The sequence below is a fragment of the Amblyomma mixtum genome, chromosome 8 (assembly GCF_055824585.1).
Source record: "Amblyomma mixtum isolate Tamu chromosome 8, ASM5582458v1, whole genome shotgun sequence".
Lineage (NCBI taxonomy): Eukaryota > Metazoa > Arthropoda > Arachnida > Ixodida > Ixodidae > Amblyomma > Amblyomma mixtum.
The window spans coordinates 67,273,116-67,295,032 of record NC_143019.1 but is presented as its reverse complement, the minus strand read 5'-3'; the positions used below and the strand labels follow the sequence as shown (position 1 = coordinate 67,295,032).

Sequence of the window (21,917 nt, the reverse complement as noted above, 5' to 3'; positions counted from 1 at the left end):
TTTTGTGTTGAGTAGTAAGACCGAAAAACCGTGCCATTATTTCTTGTTCTCATTTTCTGCACATTAGGGTCTGCTTGACCCAGGGTGAGTTCACGAGCGTGGGGTGTGTGAAGGCAAAGGAAGAAGAGGCCTGACGCGTGCCACCAGTGCATCCGCCCAGAAGCTTACATTCTAGGCCAAAAGAGCGCTGCTAAGGGAAAAAAATGCCCGTGCCAAGTAAGCAGCACATTTCTTTGCTCTTTATGTTCGTCCCCTTCCTCTCGCTTTAGAGTAATAGCCGAATGAGGGAGGTTTCGTGGGGTCAGCGCCTTCGGCACCGCCACCGCAATATGAAGAAAGCAAAAGCTGAGGAGCATGCGTGGTCTCGAACCACACAGGTTATGCTGGGCCATAAGGAGAATGCCTCCCTCTCTCTAAGGTGTGCCATCTGTGGTCGTGCGTCCTGGTGGTCCTGGAAGCTGGTGGACTCATGACAGAACCAGGACAGCAGCTTGGGCATGTTGGTTACTGATTTGTGACGGAACAGCGCAAAACTCCGGGACAAGAGACAAGCGCTTGTCTCTTGTCCCGGTGTTTTGCTTTGCGCTGTTCCATCACTCATGAGAGAACTACCATTCACTGGATGTTCTTATTCACTGCGATATCTCTAAGAGTGGAACTTGTCGAAAATACCGCGATTTCTTTGTGGAGACAAGAAACTCCCTCTGTGTAAAGTTTTGGCGACTGAAGCCTCCAGAAGCACCAGCCGCCTCTCCACCGCATCCTCACCATCCCGCGGACACCCTCGATTCACACCACCTACCTCCACAATACTCCCACCAGCTAGGGCAGCGACGGAACAAAAGAAAATTGTCAGACGATTGCGATAGCTGGTAATGCGAAATCTGAGAGCAGCTCAGCACGCATTTCTACGCCACCGCTAGCAGGTGGCGCGCTGGCCACCATCCGGTTGTCCGTTCCTCCGCTCTCGCCGTGGCAGGTGGCGTTTCGCTCTGCCAATACGTGCTACACATGCCACCCTGTCAGACGAGGTGTCACGCCGACAACTACGACGAGGGATGCAGGAGCAGGAACCTGAGGGGTGCGATTTAGAAGTGAGGGCGCTTAAGTCGCCTCAAGAGTGGAATGCGACACTAATAAAACCACTGCTGCACAAGCACTTGGGAGCGAGCCTATTCCCTGCGACTTTCAGACGCTGATAGCAGGTTTTGAATACGTGCTACTGGAGCGGCCCGACGCTCGCGCAAACTATAAAGCAGCACACTGACTCGGGGGAGGCCGAGAATAAACTCCAACCTGCTTGTGGTGGTGGTGGTGGTGAAAACTTTTAATTTCTGAAATAGAGTTTGGGAGCCACAGAGTGGCCACGCTACATGGTCGGCGTCCCTAGTCCGGGACACCGCATGACAATGCCCCGTCTCTAGCCCGTTTCACCAGAGCCCTTTGGGACTCAAGCGAGGAGCAGTTGAGAAGGGCAGTCTCCCATGCCTCTCTGGAAGGGGTAGGGGAGGGGGGGGAGGTGGGGATTTTGAGTACATGCCCACACCATGTGGAAGATATCACAGGTCTCCCCACAGTGCGGGCATCGCCCATCCGTGTTAGGATCGTAATGCTTTAAGATTGCAGGACAGCGTAGAGTACCTGTCTGCAGGCGCCTTAAAGTTCGCTCCTCCGTCTTACTCAGCCCCTTTGCAGGGGCCGGGAAAAGGCGGTGGGTGTCGCTATAATGCGTTATAATTTCCTTGAATCGCAGCAGCGGCTGGTTAGTCTCCGAGCCAGAAGAGCTGGGATGAGGAGCCCGGTGAGTAAGCGCTCGGGCAGCCGCGTCAGCGGCCTCATTACCTCGTAAGCCCTGGTGGCCAGGAGCCCAAATGATTCTTTTGGGTGTTGGATCAGTGGCAGTCCGTCTTAGAATGCAAGCAGCTAAGGGGGAGATCTCCCCTGCCAAGTAATGATCACATGCTTATCGGGAGTCCGTAATGATGATTCTCGAATTGGCGTGGGCGGCAGCAAGCGCTATCGCTACTTCCTCGGCTCGCATTGAATTCGGGGCTCGAAAAGAGAGTCCATCAACGTGCATTTCCTGGTGAACGACAGCGGCCGTGTAAAATCCCGTGGGCGATGGGCCTGCTACGTCTACATAATATACACCGGGTCGGGAACCGTGTTGTCTCTCAAGAGCCCGAGCCCGCGCTTGTCGCCTGTTTACGTGCATGTCGGTGTCCATGTTACGGGGGAGCGGGGAGACCCAGAGCATATGGCGCCACAGTACTGGGCTCCGCTCCGCCTCCTCTGGAGTGCAGTCGTGTTGGATGTGTAAGCGGTTTAGCAGGCGGCGCCCAGGGGCCGTCTGCATGAGCCGCGTGTATTGGTTCACGAGGTGGGCTTGTCTCGCCCTTTCCGGGTTTCGCACTGCTCCCTTGGTTTTCAGTTTTTAATTTTACGCGCTGTGGTCGAATGAATTAATGACATCATCGCCCTCTTCACCAATCGGCAGATTTTTAAAGTGAAAGCTTTACTACTTGCACTTTCAAGCCTTTGCCGTGACGCGGCGGTGCCACCATTGACCTTTCGCATGACCTCTGTGTGACGTCACGCCGAAGAGCTGGGCGACCATCTCGCGCCGTCTGCGAGTAGTGGCGGTGCCACCACAGGCGGCCTTAGATTAGATTGGATTACATTAGATTAGATTAGATTAGATTAGAGTTGATTACAGTTGATTAAATTGGATTGGATTGGATTGGATTGGATTGAATTGAATTGAATTGGATTAGATTAGATTTCATTGGATTGGATTGGATTGTATAGCAGGTGCATCGCCACAAGTCTAACCACAAGCACCACCACCAGCTACACTACCAGCTGTACCATGGCGTAGGTACGGATATTGCTTTCGCAATTACCGGGCTTAACCAAGCTAAGCCACAGCGAATTTTTTTTTATTAAAGCTTCACTCGAAAAAGCATGAATGCTGTCCCATTCAAAGCCAGCTGCCCTCCAGAAACACCGCCCACCAGTCACGTCCCCACCCAGCCCGTGAAAGCATACATTACAGCGAATAAAGCAACAAAGGAATCATCCAACTGGCATCGCAGCTTTCTCACATAAGGTTTCAGGATGGTCTTGTTAGTTTTTTTGGCATATGTTAGCAGTTGCTTCTCTGAAATTAGCCACTGATAAGAAAGTTTATACAGTATAGTTACTTCGAGCTCCCCTCATTTCAACTTCCGGTTTATTCGAGGTGACCATCATAGTGCCATAATCATCAATATTATTAAAAATGCACCCCTGTTTTCTCATTTCACGTAGTGAAAAGAAATGTTTGGCCCCCTTTGAGTTCCTATTATTAGAAGTCGAATGCAGTAAAACATTCCAAGTGATTCCGGATCGAATGGCCTTCTACAGCAGAGGCGCTGTGAGCTGTGCTTGCCGAACAAAGTGCAGATTTCACTTGCGTGTCGCTTTGTAACGCGGATGAAATGCTTATTTCAGTAAATTGATCATGGCGATGGCCAGTTTTCTCGATAGAGCTCCGTGAATCGCGTCTTCATTTGCATCTTGCTCAGGAATGATCGACCAGTACGTCTACGGAGAGGAGCGCCTGGGGCACCAGACAGAGCTGTGAGACGCTTATTCTCTCTTGTTATACGTGAGCGTTTTCCGCTTTATTGTCACAATTCTACTTGCGCTGTTGGCTGGTGACGCCTTACTGTGACAGCTGAGAAACAACGGCTGTACTTGACTTTCACTATGAGGCCTGCGATTCGTCTCAAGAGGGGATTAAGGCAGGTAACGTGTACTGCGCAGTTATCAAGCATCATATTTCCATTAGCGGCGCCGCACTCCCGTCTCATTCGATGTCGAGTTTGGCTAACACAAGTTATTAATTGTACGAACGTTCGCAGTTATTTGTCTTAGCAAAAGGCCTACTCAGAGACAATATTTGAGCGAGCGGGGGATTGCATGGCAGTGTCGCCACCCTCTCTGTTTCTAATATTGGTGACTAATTCGGTGTTCGGCTGTCATTTGGTTTGGTTTGGTTTTATTGGGGTTTAACGTCCCGAAGCAACTCAGGCTATGAGGGACGGCGTAGTGAAGGGCTCCGGAAATTTCGACCACCTGGGGTTCTTTAACGGGTACTGGCATCGCACATCACACGGGCCTCTAGAATTTCGCCTCCATCGAAATTCGGCCGCAGCGGCCGGGATCGAACCCGCGTCTTTCGGGACAGCAGCCGAGCGCCGTAACCACTGAACCACCACGGTGGGGCGTTCGGCTGTAATTAAATTTCCGGTAAAATAATATATGCGTTGAGTAGTGCCGGGCTGTCAAATTGTAATAATAAATAATGTGACCAACCTCATGCTTTTCGTGTACAGGGAGGAAAGGGAAATCCAAACGTACGCCAGAAAATTTGTTGTCACAGAATACTGAGAGCAAAGAAAGAGGGCAAGGCCACGAGGCTAACGCTAAGTTAGATCTGCTGCGAGTTCTTGCCACCGTCCTGTCTCTTTCCTTGACTCGCTCGCAGGATCAAGGAGCGTGTGCACCGTGCCATGGTGCTCATCTGCGGGGCGACCTTCGCATTGGGCGGTTCACTGGGCCTGCTCATGATGTACATGGTCTACCTGGCAATACACGTCGGTCAGTGCTCACTACTAAAAGGCGCCGGCGAGCTATTGTCTGACTTCGAGATTTGGGGAAGCAGATACAACAATCTTGATACATCAATTGCCACATTAAGTTTTGTTGTTGGACGAGTTGGTGTCTGAAGGAACACAGCGCAAAATTATCGGGACAGGAGAGGCATTACCCCGATACACCAACAAGAAACCTTTGCAGCCCGTGCAAGGGGGCATCGTGTGTCAGCAATCCTCAAGTCTCTTGTCCCGCCCACCGCTGAAAATGAAAATTAGTTTTGAGTGTGGACACGGCAACGCTACAAGACAGAGGTCGTCACTACGGAAACCGTATTTTGAATGACTAACCTGCACAAACACGGCAACGCTGGGTGACATAGCCACGGCTGTGTTGCCGCGTCCACTCGCATCCGCGTTTCTTTCACAATAATCAATTACCACTCATTAGTTCATGACACAGTGCCATTCACAGCTAGTGACTGCAGGCAAACAATTTTGGAGAAGATGATATGGGCTAACATTTGATGTGTCCACTTCTATGTCGCTGCGACCAGTTCAGAAACGCACAGCCCCCCTCAAAAGTATGCAGCCCAAATGGTTTCCTTCTGAGCTCTTTAGCGGGGCTCCTTAGCACATATAGCAATCCAAAACTTCGGAGAATTGAGGACGCGAAGCCATTCCTCTCTCGAGAGGTTATGGTCGCTGAGGATGCATAACAAGACGTACAGCAGGCCTCACAAGCAGACCCCTTGGACCGTATACTTTTGACGGAAGGTATGCATCTCTAGGCGTACGCTGCCAGCAGTGGTACTAGTATTTAATTTTCATTTTTTATGCCCTTTTGCTAAACAATGCAGAGTGAGAGAAGATGCTTCAGCGAGTTTTTAACCGGTGAATCGTCCCAGCTCCATATTTAGGAACCGAAAGCTCAGAAATTTACCTCTCTAACCAATAAGATCAGCCAGAGCCGGAAGGGGTAGACGGTTTTTCTCTCCGAGAACCGCAGCGCCGGCTAAATTCTCTGCCTTTCATTGTAGGCTTCTCTCTTCTACAGTAATAAAAAGAATGTGTAATATAAAGAGACAGTTATATAATTTGAAAAAGAAAAGAAACGGATCCGGAATTACGTAGTGTTACAGCTTCTATCAGTTTATTCAGACGCAAAGAGCTATGTGAAATGACCTGCCATATGCACAGGTAACCTGCATACCTGCAATAAGTATGCAAAGGTAACCTGCCATATGCACTCCAACCCATTCTTATTTTTCAGTGCATATATAGAGTAGTGCCAACTTTATATCTGCTGTCCATCCATAGCGAAACTAAGGTGGATGCTACTAGCAGCAGCGCGGAGCCAGCAGCCAAGCTATCAGCAGCCATGACCATACCAACCACCAGCTCGTGAGATGCAGCACATTATGGTTCGATGCAATGAGTGCTAGGCCCGGACAGGATTTTGTGACGCTGTGGTTACCCTTGATGTGCACTCGTAGAGCTTTATTCCGTCGTCTCCAGGGGAGCCAGCGCGCCCTCGAGTGGCGGTCGAGGCCGACACCACGACGACGAGCGCCGAACTGCCTTCGCACCACGTGACCACTCTGCCGCCGGGTGAGTCTCCCTCACCTGACCACCGTCTCGTGCTGACGCGAGTTTTCTCTTTAGGCGAGTTTGGTTGGTTCGGCCTGGCCTGTCTGCAGGACATCCATGCAATGGTATCTCGCGGCAGCAGTTTTATGCCGAGGCTGCCAGGGAAGTAAAACTTTTGCGCAGTCGTGGCCTAGAGGCTTGGTCGTCCGCCTCGGCTGCGGGAGGTGGTTGGTTCGAAACCCACCGCCGGACACCCACCGGTAAAAATGGGTACAAGCCACCCCCGGCCCGGCGCCCGGCTTCTTCAGGGGTGTGGGCTTGGAAGAGGCTCCGCAAACCCCGCTGTGTCCTTTCGGGGGCAAAGCCAGTTTCGAACACCATCAACCTGCAAAGGTGGTTCGTGATTCCGTTCAGACTTTACAGGTTCAACGGAGTTTGGAGAGTTCTATGAAGTTTAAGCGGAGTTCGCTCTACGTGAGTTCAGTGGCACTGCGCCAACTTGAGCAAAAGCTGCGCCTTACAGAATTTTCTGCGCAAAATTTGCTGTCAGTACTATTAACAGCTCCGTGTGATTAAACAAAATTTAGAGGGCACTTTGGCTCTCTAAAGTTGTCACAAAGTGTGTGCATGCCTTATTTTTATTTATTTTTTTGCGACCGAAGTGGCCACGGATGGCCACGGCGCCGGTTGTAATAGGGCATCTCGCGACGACAGTTCTTAGAGCGTTAAGGGATGGCGGCGCGGATTTCGCATACCGTCTGTCGCTCGTGCACAGTTACTGCGAATGTCCCCATCTTTGCATTGCAAGTCCCAAACGAACGACGCTAAGCACTCAACGAAAACGCCCGCTGCGCGCGCAGTGTGTCTCGAGGAGCCGGTGTTTCACAAGTGCCTGGCGGACGAGAGCTTCCCTACGACGCCCCGTCTCGAGGAGTGGACGGCGGCAGACGGCGTCTCTCGGCCCTGGTACTTCCTGCGCGCTGCCTCCGCATGCCTCGAGTGGACGCCGGAGTCCCTCTGCCTGCGCGGCTCCCGGGCGCACTTCGCGAGCCTCGAGGAGTGCCTGGGACACTGCGACGGAGGTATGCGAATCACGCCCAACACTGGGCTATCGAACGGGGAGCCCAGGCTCACTTGTTCGCGTCAACTAAGAACCGAAAATAAAGGTCCTCTTTAAACGATGCTCAGGGTTTAATGGTGAAAGTTCCAAACCATGCTTTTACTATATGGTATTTTGTCTGTTGATATATTTCACCCGTTCATATCATTATGTGCCTACAATAATGTAGTTAAAACGAATAATAAACTGTTCCTTGCAGTCTTCAATTTACATGAATACACACCGGTGTACAATACCCGATGTATTTGACCTTGGCTTCTACCCTTTTGCCGTACCTTGTATCGTAAACAGTCCTTATCCTATAACCTACGAAAATGCCTTAACACATTGGCAGCAAATAATGTTTGTATACAAAACATCTCAAACAAGCAGTTATTATCTGTCATGCGCATTTTCGAATTTATTGTGGCATCATTGTAAATAGGTTTGGCGTATTGTATTGTATATTGTTGCTATTATTTATGTGCATCTCTGTTGTTGTGTACGCGGTCAGGGTTACACTGTTGTTGTCCTTTTTCGTTCTTTGTTTTGATGGGGATACTAAGCTCATCTTAAGCCTGATGTTCGCGAAATACACTGCTGTCGTTGTATTCATGCGGCACTGGGTGCTACTTCAAGCTGCATTATGCAGCTTTTTGCATAGTGTCCCCTTTTTCCACTGTAGTATGTGGGGAGAAATAAACTTTCAACTTTCAACTCGTCACCATATCCCGTGGTCTTACCACCGCATCTGATTCGCCCATGCGCATAAACTAAACTCACAATACATGAGGTTAGGTATTAGTGCGTCCATGGGCCTTTGTGACTCAGCACAGGGTGAGGGCGGCACGAACAGGCATACAGACACATATCAGCTGCGATAGTTGTTCCTCTGTTTTTACCTGTGTTCCTGTCTCCTACTCGGTTGACCCCTGTACCTAAGTGACCATCCACACACTTGAAGGGCACAAGGGGATTTGGAGAGATGTAGGCCGCAGCACTGCACGCATTCCGCCCAGCTCCGCTCTTCATTTCCATCAGCTACTGCACTTGGAACAAGCTGAGCGACATGTTATGTGACAACAACGCCAAAGGAACGACAACAAACAACGACGAAACATGGAGACACGATTCATTACGGCTTTCTTTATTCCATTCCTGTTTTTCTTCGTCTGCTTTTTCTCTTTCTATCTTGTCTGTGTATTTTTCCGGCCGTATTAATTCTAGAAAACGGAGGAGCCCGACGTAACAGGATATTAAAGCACTCCTTACTTATACTGCTACAAACAGCACAATAACACAAAGACAAAAAGAAGGGCACCTGACGAGCGCTGTTTGTTGTAATGCGTCACCACCACCTCTCCCAACTCGCTCTACTTGTACTTTTTACTTCCACTGGCCGTGCTTCTAACCTCGTAGGGATAAAACAAAATGTTTCCTCGGGGAAAGTGTGAAAGCTGGTCTACCTTGCTTGTCTTCTTCGGGTAACTGAAAGCTCGGAGAGCGGAATGGCGCCGCCAACAAAACGCTGCCCACTTGTCTAACAAATCGCGAAAAATCCGCAGCACCGAAAAAACTCCCAGGACGGCGAGGAAACATGATATGAGAAAGCTGCGATAGCCGTTTTATTGGCCCTCGATTATTAGGTGCTTTTGGTCTAGTTAATGCGATAACTGCGAACCGTCCCACGGGAGACATGGCTTGAAGGTGACGGAAGGTGGGTGGTGCCTATGGAGGCTTCGCCCAACTAGGCTTCACACAGAAGACGCCGGCGTTTTCTCCAAGCGCAGCTGGTAATGTCAGCGCAATGCAGCTCGGCCAGAGAGCATAACATAGCGATACGGGTTCGCGTCGAAAGCGCTTGCACCGTGCACGCCCACAAATTCTGGATAAGCGCGTATTCTGAACAGGTAATTGTTTACGAAAGCAATTGTTTAGCTTATTGTAATATTGCACCACTCTCGTTACGTTTTCCCGCATCACCCCCGCCCACCTTGGCCCTCCAGCGGCACCAGCCACCCACCCAACTCTTCCCACCCAGAAGAAGCCCACCCAGCAGCGGAACAAAAAAGCGCTTCTGTGAAATCTAATTCCAAGGAGCAGTGGCAAACCTCCCCACCCCACCTTTGGCCTCAAGAAGCATCATCCGCCTCCGGGCTCCTTCACTCTCCACAAAATTCTGTCGTCTATGTGAAGCCCCAGTAAAGGCGTGGTTTAGGGTCCACGCATCAAGTAATCACTGACGGTACATCCAGCTCATCATCAGCCTGACTACGCCCTGTGCAGGGCAAAGGCCTCTCCTGAGCCTCTCCAGTTAACCCGCTCCTCTTCTAGCTGCGGCCGCCTTAGCCCCCCATCATCAATTCATCCACCCAACTCACTTTCTGCCACCGCCACTAGGCTTGCCTTCGCTTGGAACCCAGACTGTTACCCTTAAGGAACACCGGTTACCTGGTCTTCGCATTACATGCTTTGCACAATCCCATATCTCCCCCTTCATTTCGACTAGGATGTCACTTTCCCTGAACCACTTTTCTTTCCTCGAGCCTCTTTTCTGAAGAAAGTCAAGCGAGCTTTCATTTTTCAGTGGAATGCCCGCGGGCTCCAGTGCCGGATTTCAGACACAACCGCTTCCCATTCTGGTGATCTGTGAACCGAATCTGCCCAACATTTTACGATTATCCCCGTCCTTTCACAGAGGCCAAGATCCTCGGTCCGTGGCCACAAAGCCGACTATCATCAAGGCTCACAAGGCACTGTTTTGTCTTCTCCGAGAGACTGCCTTGCTTGCTAGATTGTGACTTTGTCTCTCGTTTCTTCTCTCTTCCCTTTTTATCCCCTCATTCCCTTCCCCAGTGCAGGTAGCCAACCGGAAACCTTTCTGGTTAACATCCCTGCCGTTCCCTCTCTCATTATCTCTCTCTCTCTCTTTCTCGAGCCTCTCAACGTTGCATCTGCCATTTCCTTTCCGGTAGCTCGCTGCCTCAGTTTAAGTTGAGCCCTTTTCGTTACCTTCCATATTTCTTCGAGTACCAGTAAGATGCAGCTCTGATATCTTGAGGGATATTGGTAAATTGCCTTCAGTGATCAAATCAAACTGCCTTATGACCGCACCGTATTTTTTTTCCCTTCCACTGCTGCCTGGCCTTCCAGCAGAGGCAGGCCCTTTGGAGGGTGAGCGTGAGTGGGTTGGGTGGCGCTTCTCGAGGCTTGCGAGGTTTCGCACAGGACGACGCCAGCATTTTCTCCAAATTCCACGGGTTCTGCAATCGCAGTAAAAGTATATCGAACAGGTGCCCCGATTCGGGCCAGATTCCTTTTATTTAAACAGGGTGTGTTGCTGGGCTAGTTGGTTTTTGTCAGACATCATGGAATCAAAGGGATTGCAGACGAGGACGCAGAGAGGACAGAGCGCAGTTGTGGGTATGTGTCCTCGCCTACCACATGATGTCCATTTATTTCACTTACCATGTGATGTTCAATGAGATCTAGACCCGCGATGTGTTCTAATCTGCATGCCTGTTGTGCGCAGACGTACCGAAAACACGGTGCACACATCACTTGCGGACACTTCCGGTTGCCAACTGTTCTTCGAGTAAAGAGCCGGAGGAAGAGGGAGCCGGTCTCTGGTGGTTCTACGACCCACGCGCACAAGCCTGTCGCGACTGGACAAACGTCTGCGTGCGGCCGGCATTCGTCACCTACGAGGAGTGTGCTAAGCGGTGCAAGCCGCGCCGCAGCTTCAGCACCGTACGCAGCGCCACTCACGGCTGACCTGCCTCTTGCACCTATCGCTTCATTCTGCAGTGTGCCTTCACTCCTCCGCCTACTGACGACACCTGCGGGGGGCTTAGGCCCACTCGTGTTTTAACTCATCTATATCCACGTTGCTCTACTAAATCGCTGGCAGCGGAACGGGGAGAATCACTCGGCAATAAACACACTCGTAACGATTTTGTCTCGTTATTATGTAAACTATTCCATGGCTCCCGGAGCTTAAGCCGATCCCTTGTTGGCATTGTAGCAGTGTGATATCCTCAGAGCTGAAATTTTGCGAGCGGAACAGAGAACACGAAGCATATCTTTGAACACATCGCTTATTCCCAGAGAGCTACATATACACAGTGGCTGAGCATAATAAAAAGGAATAAAGAGAAGCAGCGCGAACAGACAAGGATGAACACAAAACTGGCGCTGGAAGCGCCTACCTGAGCCCCTACCTTCTACGCGTGGCGTCAGGTGTTGAATTCTATATGTCCGCCGGGTGTCCACCGGTTTTCGAATGGGTACAAGCTTTCCGCCGGCCTTGTGCACTTCTCCTCTGCGTTGAAACGGTAAGCAAAATGGTGCCTTTTACCCCGTCCAGAAAAGACCAGAAACACACTGGCGATGCCACTGTTTGACCATGCTGCCTCGGTTCATTACAGTCAAAACATCTCACCGCGGCCAAGCGCAGCAGTTTCCCGAAGATATGGGTTCATGCGTACGTACAGTTTGTTAGCATAGTGGCAGTGACACGCGCTGAGGTACCTAATGGGAAATTCGTCTCGCACAATCTGGATTTTAATGCGTCAGCATTACAAGCCTCGGCGGGAAAGATGTGGCGTTGGCAATAAAATTATCCCATTGGCTGAAAGGAAGCAACGACACCAGACCGGAAATGGCCATGTTTCGATCTATCTTCCTTGAATCCGTGCCGCCGCCTCTAGAAATATTCGAGGAAACCACCAGCTAGATGACGCAGAGTCGTCTGCAGAGAGTTGTGTAAGGCTTTGCAAACACAGCCTTGAAAGAATGACACAAAACTCGATGTAAAGGCATCAGTGAGATCGCACTACAGCGGCTGTGTACCATTATGACAGGCACATCGCGAAGGCTTCACCTCTTAAAGCTATCGTCGCTTCTGTCTTACCAGTTGTATCTGTAAATTATTCGAGCTTGCAATTCACTCTCAAGCCATCTTTTTTTTTATAAGAGCATAACGTTATCTTCAAATATCAACATGAATTTTGTAAGGGCTACTCGTGTGAAACACAACTCGCCAGCTAATTTATATTAATGACTTGCTATCATATGCTGACGCTGGTTATCAAGTTGACGCATTATTTCTTGATTTTCTAAAGCATGTGACTGCATTCCTCATCACAGGCTCCTACTCAAACTAACACATTTAAATGTAGTGCATGGTATAGAGAGGTTGTAACAGGGCGGAAAGCTGAGCTAGTTGGTAAACATTCATTATGAAAAATCCAGGCGCTAGCAAACAACGACTCTGTGTCGTTCGGGAGGCACAGAATCGGGAGGCACAGGCTTGCTTGGTAGCAGAATTGCACAAACGTAGCACGCGATTTTTTTCACGGGCAGTCACGAGATAGAAGAAGAAGATCGAGAAGCAGCAGCCATGAAAGGCGACGGCGCCTTGCCCAAGGAAGAAAAGCAATCTGTTTGTAAGCATTATTCTATCTTCAACTTTCGCGCGAACATTCGCGGCTGTACGACATGTATTTCGCGGCCTTCGCTTGGGCACCCGTAACGATCTCTGTACAGGAAAGGAACCTCCCTGCGGGCAAGCTTCTGTCTCTATGTCCAGTTTACGTACCAGTCTCTATGCGTCTATGTGTCTGTCTCTATGCCCCTACGTCGATGGATATAAACTTGTATGTCTTCACGTCCAGGTCAATGCGTCACTTTGCTACTAAACACTTTAGCGCGGACACAAGAACAAACAGAAGAGTACATAATCATCTGTCTGTTCTTCTGTCCGCGCTAGACCTTGTAGTAGCCATGTGTCATCAACTAGCCCACCACTCCACACTTCTGCAGTCAATGTGCCCATGTCTAAGCATCCGCTCTATTTGTTTACCTCAGTGGTATTCCATTTGGACAGTTTCCTTTTTTCATGGAATTTAATTCAGGAGTCAAAGTTGACGAAAGGCGAGGCTATGATTTTCAAGGAGCATCAAGGACCGAAAATTTCTCAATATTTCCAAATAGCTACATTTATCGAGCTGCTGCTAGGAAAATGATCCATAAACAGTGCTTTCTGTTTCTAATTGATAGAATTTATGGTTATGGCGTGAAGTATGATTGGTCTATGTTTATTTCTTGCGTCCGTCTATGTGACCATAATATTCAGGACTCTTCCGTTGACAGGACTCTTCCGCATGCATCCTCTAACGGATTCATATCCCGTCTATTTTCATGAGGGCAAATAACAAGCCCAATATGATTGTTTGCATCGTTCCAAATTTTCCTAATGTCAGACGATAACATTTTTCTACTCGTGCAGTGGTAACACTGTTCGGTTCCCTTTTCCCTTTGCGTAGCTGTATAAAATGAGCCGTAAATGTTAAAAATGTGGTTACGTGCATTACGAAATCTTCGCAACGAGTGACCAGTCTGTTGGTACACTAAGTGTGATCTGTAGGGGGGTGCTTAAAGGGTAACTGCATCACTTTTTGAGAATTTCGCTATATTCAAGGATTCAAGTCTATGTTAGCTGTAGGTGAAGCGTGCCAAGCGTTTTTGCCCTAGCCTTTAGAATAGTGACGTAATCGACGATTCAATTTCGCTCTTCTCCTCTAAGCATCGGACTAGTGCGGGGAAGTTCAGTGTGACGTCACGGAAGGTATGATTTCAAATTACCGCTGCCGTCAGCCACACCTTGCCGAGTCTTGTTAGATGCTGCCAAACAACGCTCAATAGGCTTTGCCTCCTGTGGCGTTGGTTTTTTTCCTTCAAAGCAGGCGTTTATGCGTTGGAAATGTACCGATGGCTTCGATGACGTCATCATGCGACCCGCTACTTGGCGTTGTGCGTGCGGAGAAGCTTGAAGGCCTTCGCGATTTTAATCGGCGATCACGTCACCATTTCAAATGCTAGCCCAAAAGGACTTCGCATGCTTTACCTGCAAGTTTTACACATTCGACATTTTTAAGCGCATCGATTTCTAAAACCTATGCAGTTGCCCTTTAAGGAACTAATCGTGGCCCTTGACAGTACTAATGACTGCGACATGGCACATAGTTCTCGCACGGTGTTAGTCCTTTGTGGCGTGCCGTGTGCTACATAGGGTGATCGTGAGGAAAGGAACTGCGCAGTAATGCCCACTCTCTCTGTGTATACTAGCGACGTGACTTGGGGGAAAGGATTCAAACGGAGACGAAAGGGCCGAGAAGGGAAGAAAGGCTCTGGAAAAACTTCGAGGTTCTTCAGCGTGCTCTGGCATCGTAAGCCGCCCACGCGCCGATGCACCCCTTCTCCATAATGTGCCTTTGTCTCCCTCCTGCCTCAGATAAACTGGTATGGGGAGCCCTACGACGCATGAAGGAGAGCCAGAGTTGGGCAAGGCTTGGTAAGGAAAATTTTCAACCCATTTATATTTCTTTTTCGCAAAAGAGCCGACGCGTAGTATAGGCAGATTTTGTTCCTATCCTGCGCAGGAAGCCTCCTCAGAGAAGAAAAAATGGGACATGAAAGGTGCGTAGTCTCAACTCACCCAGGAACACCGAGTGTGCATAATGTCACACGCCAACTGTGCTTGATGCCAGGAGAAGATTAATCATGAACTACACACTAATTCCGATTTAATTACACATTGTTTCCAAATTAATTTTTGTTCAACGGTCTTGCTAGCCTGTAAATCACACTATAAACTTCATTTCAACGTAACATATGCCATTTCCTCAAGCAATGAAACGTTGCAGCACTGGACCCAACATACAGAAAAATTTGAGGGAACTGAAGCTTCACCTTAAAAGTTTGACGCCGTAGCGTTACCGGGTTGATGGTTATATATGCAGAATGGGTCATTTACACTCAGTTTTTCAGCGCAACGGCACACGGCCAAAGAAAAGAAGCAGTAAGAGAAGAAGGACGAACACAGCGCTGTTCGTCCTTCTCTACTGTACATTCACAGACCCCTCATTCTCTACTGTACATTCTCTACTGTACATTCATTCTCTACTGTACATTCACAGACCCCGTAGTCCTCATACTTACCATAGTGGTGCAGCGGTTAAGCGATGCGCCACTGCAGTGCGATGTCAGGTGCTGCCACCTGGTGGGCCTTATGCGACCCAGGTTGCTCTTCCTGAGGAACCTCTCGCGACCAATAGTTAATTTAACTGCCACGTGCCACGGTGGTCAGTTTTCTCACAATCTGTGGGCAGGTTGTGATGAGGCCAGATGGTCAAGTGACTTCGGTTGTCGACCTAGTTTGTTTCTCAGGGGATTTTTCACTCGCAACGCCGACGACAACGCCGGATTTCTACTAAGCGGGAGACAACGCTTTAGCGTTCATACGCCGCTTAAGCTTTTCAAGTATGTATTAAAATATAACTTGACTGGTGCGGTTACGTTACCCGACTCTGGACTTCCTGACCGGGATGTCTGCAGGAACACCTTCTAATCAGCGGCTTCACTCGCGGCACTTGCGTATGTAAGGCGATACGTTAAGGACAACTGTACGTAATTGGTAAATTGGTTTCTCATGGAAGGAAATGGCGCAGTATCTGTCTCACATATCTCGGCGGACATCTTAACCGCGCCCTAAGGGAAGGGAGGAAGGTGGGAGTTTATGAAAAAAAATGGCTGTGCCTTAGCTAAGGTTATACTTATTGTTACACTTCGGGTATAGCTTTCTGGCTTTTCCGAAACGTATTGTCTTAGCTAAACAAAGTTTGCACGGAGGCGGAGGAGGAGACACGCGTGTAGTGAATACCGTGCTGTCTTTGAAGGTTGCTTTAGACACTACCGTGGTGTGCATTCCTTTCGGGTGTACACCAAGATATGAGAGACAGGCATTTGCTTTCCTTAAAAGCAGTTTTCATTTCATTTAATTTTCCTTAAGGCCCTGACGGCGTGGTTTGGGTATCCACCGAGATATGAGAGAGACAGGCGTCGTTTCCTTTCCCTAAAACCAATTTTCTTTTCATTTTCCTTCCCTTACGGCGCGGTTCGGGTGTCCACCGAGATATGAGTGTGTCCTGGCGCACTGTTTGTCTTTGTTTTTTTATTCGTGATATTTTATTTCTGTCATCTTTCTTTTATTTTTGTTTGTGTCAGCGGCGGCGGCGGCTACGGTGGCCACCTGCGCTGCGCGTGACGTCGCTCTGTTTCGCGCATGCGCAGAAGTGGCAAATCTGGGCTCCGGCTCACGCGAGGATCACTGTTGACTAGCCTAGTGAAGCTTTTCGCTTCGAAAACGTCTTTTAGGTATAAGGCTTTATAGCGTTAGATCTTGGTCGTTTCAGACCCACGGAGACACCGGTGTCGTTTCTGATCTGCATGGGAGTATCGGCTTTCTTGGCGACCGTATTACTGATCGCCAGTATCGCATACTTCAGGCAAAGGTATTCGCAACCAGGTGGGCCTCACTTTCACCTCCCCGTGCGCACCCGCGTATTCTGTGAACAAGTTTAAAATTTCACCAGCGCTGCGACTAGGAACAAGAAACAGAGAAGGAAGACAAGGACAAGCGCTGGTGAAATTTTAAAGATGTACCAACTAGCTCAAACCACCATTTTGCTCTGTGAACAAGATGCGCTGTGCTACCACTAGCTGAAGAAAAAAAAAAAGCAGGCTAGGGAGAATTTTTCGGCCCATTACACGTTATCAGAACGTAATAATGTAATAGTGCATAGAACAGATGAGCATTGCCAAGTGTATAATTTATATATGCCTGAACATCTTTGCAGAAGATAGCCTTCAGAACGCGATATCGAGGTACGACTGAACAATAGAGTGACTGACATATGAAGTCTAGCAGTGCTTTTAGCTGAGGTCATCAGGCCATTCAGCGTTGGAGATCGAAGATGTCAGAAAAGCAGAAGTACAAGCTTTGATATCGTGCTTCACGTCTGAGGGATGGGTGATTCTAAAGTGCCAGTTATGAAGTAACAGCTATAGGCAGCTATGGCCCGTAGCCGTGAACAATAAATTTCGATTGAACGCCAAGAAGTAAATAAATGTAAATACTTTTCTTCTAGCGTGAAGAGCATTTTCTCTTCCGTCTTTCTTGCGTGGCTGATCGGGCTAGTTGGTAGCGCATGACAGCTAGTTCGTCTCTGCTGCTCGGCCACACAATCTAGAGGGATACGTTCCCCTTTACGCCTGACGTTCTGGAAAAAATGTGGATTCTCGAAGGATACGCTTAATATGGAGGAATTGGCGCGAAGCTTTTGCTCGCTTATAGTAGCCGTACCCTATCGTTGCTGCGCTGCGGCGATTTTCCCTACGACTGACCCAAAGTTGTTCTCTCTCGCAAAGTGTGCTCGGCTCCACGCTTCCGGAAGTGCGACGCTCCCGGTCCCCAGGGTCAGCCGAAGCAGCGCAGGCCCAGCATGCAGTGGTACTACCTGAACACCAGCTTCGGCCAGCACTGCCTCCAGTGGAGCCCCGACACGCTGCCCTGCCTCAACGGGTCGCGCCTGCACTTCGCCAGCCTCCGAGAGTGCCGCCAAGAGTGCGAGACCGGTGACCCCCTCTATTCTTACCTCATCACGCATGTCGGCGGTTTTTAAGGCGGAAGCCTTTAATGCCTCATCGTTGTAAGCAGGAGTTGTCGACAGATATGTCACGCTTTTCGATTGGTCGAAACGGTCGTGACGTCACAGTGCGCGAATTTCAAACGGGGCCAATTGTACTTAGGCTAGTAACCATGCAACCAATTAAAGGGATCGTATAGTGATGCTCCAAGTAAGTGGAACAGAGTTTATTTAATAGCTTAATCACCCAATTAGCCTAATTACCCTCTCTAGTCAAGCCAGATAAATACATAAAACCGAGTAGGAAATTGGTCGAGTTCGGGAATCGAACCCCGGTCTCCGGAGTGCGAGACGATTATGCTAACCACTCCGCCATGCCAGCTTGATGGTTTGGAATGAACAAAGGCGCGTCTAGTGAATACGGTCTTTTCGTTCACTCCCATCTTCCTCCCTTTTCGTTACGGCGAGGTTTAGGTGTCCACCGAGATATGAGAGACAGATAAATTTTCTTTCCTCAAAAACCAATTTACTGACGAGCAAGGCGTAGAACCGAACCTTCGATGGCGTTGTATAGACTCTCCGGCAGCGTTGCAAGACGCTGTCGCGTTTCACTTTTAGAGGCAAAGCCTAACGTCTTAACAACGCATGAGTGACACAAGCAGCAACACCGCGCTTAAGACTTTCGTCTCACCGCACTTTAGGTCAACAAAGTGGCCCCCTGAATTTTTGAAACCCCAGCGTTGACTTGATCCACCCAGAAAGCGATTGTGTAGTCGACACTCTGCCTCCACCATTCCTCCTACTTTCCACCCTGCGGTATCGACGATTTTCAGAGGTTCGTGATAAGTTCTGAGGTGCAGAGGTTACTGGGAGCTGTTCCGACAACATAAAAGTAACGCGAGCCTTGACAAACAACATTACAGCATCACTGGGTTTCGGTGTTCTTGTGTCAATCTGTATTCGCTCCTTGCATCTTTTAAGCGCAACTGACAGTGATTACGGAATAACAGCTAACCTCTTTCGTAGCTTTGACAGCAGAAGTTCCCGCCAGTCTACAATTGCTCAGACTCAACGTAGCCTTGACAGTCTGACCTTCATCTGTCGTCGCCAACTGATTGGCTTGAACTCGAAGGGGCACGGACGTGAAAGTTCGCATGCAAGCAAAAAATATGGTTTGTTTCGTGGCCGTAAGGGGATGTCTTCCAGCAAGTGTCAGTCGCACGCGTTGAGTGGAACATAATTTAATATGATTTCAAACGTTGTCCGAGGAGAGGCATTCTCTGGCCGCATAGAGAGTGGCCTTAAGTTGCGGCAAGTATTGCAACATCCCCGCACACATAGGTTCATTGCCACGAGGCAGCGCGCAGAGACGATGGACCAGAAAAGACGCAGCAAGGCGCTACCCTATCCACTTTTCTTGTACGTCGTCTTTGAGCGCTGCCTCGTAGCAATGAATCTATACCGACTAGCACAAGTAGATAAGATAAGAAGATAGATAAGATAAGAAGATACATAAGAAGTTTATTTAGACAGGTACAAATGTCTGGGAGAATGGCGAAAAGGCAGTGATATGCCTGACAAAGCGCCATCCCCCGCTTCCCGCCAATTCCCAGAAGTTGACACTTGTTCAGACACAGCTTTGTGTCGGTGCCCTTCAAGAGCTCCTCGTCCCCGCAGTTGCGCCGGGTCGGTCGTGCGACGCCACAGTCTACGAGGGAATGGTGGACTGCAGCCGCAAGCGAGCCAGCGGGGAAAGCCTCAAAGGCTCCCTGTGGTGGTACTACGACGTGCTGCTGGGCTCGTGTCACAACTGGACCGACATCTGCATCGAGCCCTGGAAGAGCAGCCTCGACCAGTGCGCCTCCGACTGCCTTCTGGCGTGATCGCCTTCGGACAGGGAGGCGACATTTTGACGCACTTCACGAAACCTTACGATATTTCCACAACACGTCTCACACTGCCTGGCTCTCATAGGTATTTTGAAGCGAAATTATTTTGGCGAATTCTTTGACAGCACAATAAAGGCTTGAGCGGTTCTCACTAAGGAGCTTATCAGTACCTTTTTCTGGGCTAGTTGGTGTGACATTGTGTTCAGGAAAGTAAAAAATGGCTGAGGCTTAACTTGGTTAAGCCTGGAGAATGCGAAGCATCATCGTGTCGCGTAATTTGGAGGCGCACAACCACAGCGACGGCGCGAGGTGGGCCCCCGTTTCTCCACTGCCGTGACGTTAACAAGTCACGTGGTGTGACGTCATGTATCACGTGATTTGGAGGCGCACAACCACAGCGACGGCGCGAGGGGGGCCCCCGTTTCTCTACTGTCGTGACGTCATCGTGTCACGTGTGTCACGTCATGTATCACGTGATTTGGAGGCGCATAACCACGGTGAAGGGCTGAAGTGGTAGCTAAAGTAGTATGCTTCGCATAAAACAGCGCTAAATTGTACACAAACCACACAAAGACGGACAGGACGGGCGCTGACTCCAACTAAGTTTATTGAAAGCCACATGTTGCATATATATAGCCCGAAGAAGGTGAACGCATGCCCATTTCCTACATGGCAAAACACACAGGAAAGCGCCCGTCCTGTCCGTCTTTCTGTGTGGTTTGTGTACAATTTAGCGCTGTTTTTACTTTCCTGAGCTTATCAGGCTTAACTGGAAATCCAGCGCGACGAAATCAAGTTGCCTGGTAATATACTCAATAGGCTGCAAATCGTACTTATAGTCGGATACAACTTAAGTATGCAGTGAAGCTTGTGGGTTTCTAAGTGGACACAGGCCACCACCAGCCGCGGGTTCGAGCTTCGCGCGAGCCAAGGGCCCCGATCAGCCGTCACCACACACCACTGGGACACCGATGCGGTGCACTCAACCTCCGCTGGGAGGAGAGCGATTCGCCGCAAAGAAATAGGCCTCCAAGTTCACAAAGGAGACGTTTATTCACGTCGTCCTTCAGCAGTACACACACACTCAATCGTCACCCCGTCCCGGGGGCGCGCGAGGAGCAAGGCTCCGCTGCGCGCACGAAGCGACTCGAGCAATGCGCACCGCTAGCACGCCGCTGCAGGAGAATGTCCCCGCGGCAGTGCTGTGATCTCTCTCTCGTGTCGACCGTTGGGCCGGTTGCGAGATAGAGTGGGCAATCAATGCAAGGTACGCCTGTCGGAGGTCGCTGGACCCCGCTGGACAGGCTCGAGCCGCCGCAGGTCAGAGGACACGTGCGGGCGAGCTCGAGTAAGCACTGATCCGAACGGCAAAGGCCGGCACGGACAAAACAGTAACGTACGCACCTTACGCTGTCTCGGAGGGATCTCTCTCTCTGGGCCCCGCTCGGACGGTCGCGCCGTGCGCGGCCGCCCGTAGCGGGTCCCGATTTCCCGCCAAAAGGCGCCAATGGCAAAGGCCGTTGGGGAGCCGGGGCGGAGCTGTGGCCAAATGACAGTGATTAGTCACCTAGCCGCCTCTCCACCGCCTGAGGCGGGAGCAAGGGAAAGAGGAGAAACAACGCAGGAAGCCGGCACAGCCGCGCAAAGGCAACGGCGGAAAGCCAGGATTCCCACATCCCCCTCTCCTTAAATGCCCTCCTACCCATCGGCGAAGCACGCGGCCAAAATAAAGAAATCAATACACAAAAAAATAAGCTACACTTCAGTTCCAAAAATAAAGAAATGAATACACACACAAAAAAAACTAGCTACACTTCAGTTCCAGCCACAACAACGTAAAAATAAAAAAAAAGGAAAAACAAGGCAAACAAACAAACACTGGCATACGCTTCAGTAAATCAAAACAGCTTGCAGATTATATACACGGTACACAAGAAGATGTGAATAAAACTGTACAGCTATGTGACAGGTGGATGTCAGCCTCAAAGTTCGATGGCACGGCCCAGTGGGCCTGTTGGCGACTCACCGCTCGCAGACTTCAAGTTGAACGGGTTGGGAGGGCCGACGACTGATGGCGGTCTTCTTTCCGTTGATGACGACGGGGCCGCGGCAGAGCACTGACCTCGCGCCCTTGGGCACGACATCACGTTCGGGCACAAGACAGTTAGTGCACCCCCTTCACGCCGGCTGAAACGGGCGAGGCCGTTCGGCGGCG

At 49.8% G+C, this 21,917-nt stretch overlaps 1 protein-coding gene across 1 annotated transcript in view; it reads left to right on the top strand.

Moving 5' to 3' along the window:
• The window catches only part of LOC149332834 (uncharacterized), a 50,214-nt gene extending 30,518 nt beyond the window's left edge, over window positions 1–19,696 (top strand). The window contains exons 6-14 of the mRNA XM_089557569.1: window positions 3,567–3,621; window positions 6,156–6,248; window positions 7,088–7,309; window positions 12,691–12,773; window positions 14,621–14,680; window positions 14,769–14,805; window positions 16,581–16,693; window positions 17,596–17,802; window positions 19,491–19,696. Coding sequence (XP_089413695.1) covers window positions 3,567–3,621; window positions 6,156–6,248; window positions 7,088–7,309; window positions 12,691–12,773; window positions 14,621–14,680; window positions 14,769–14,805; window positions 16,581–16,693; window positions 17,596–17,802; window positions 19,491–19,696 — 1,076 coding nt within the window. The remainder of the gene's footprint in view (window positions 1–3,566; window positions 3,622–6,155; window positions 6,249–7,087; window positions 7,310–12,690; window positions 12,774–14,620; window positions 14,681–14,768; window positions 14,806–16,580; window positions 16,694–17,595; window positions 17,803–19,490) is intronic.
• Window positions 19,697–21,917: the final 2,221 nt, after the last annotated feature.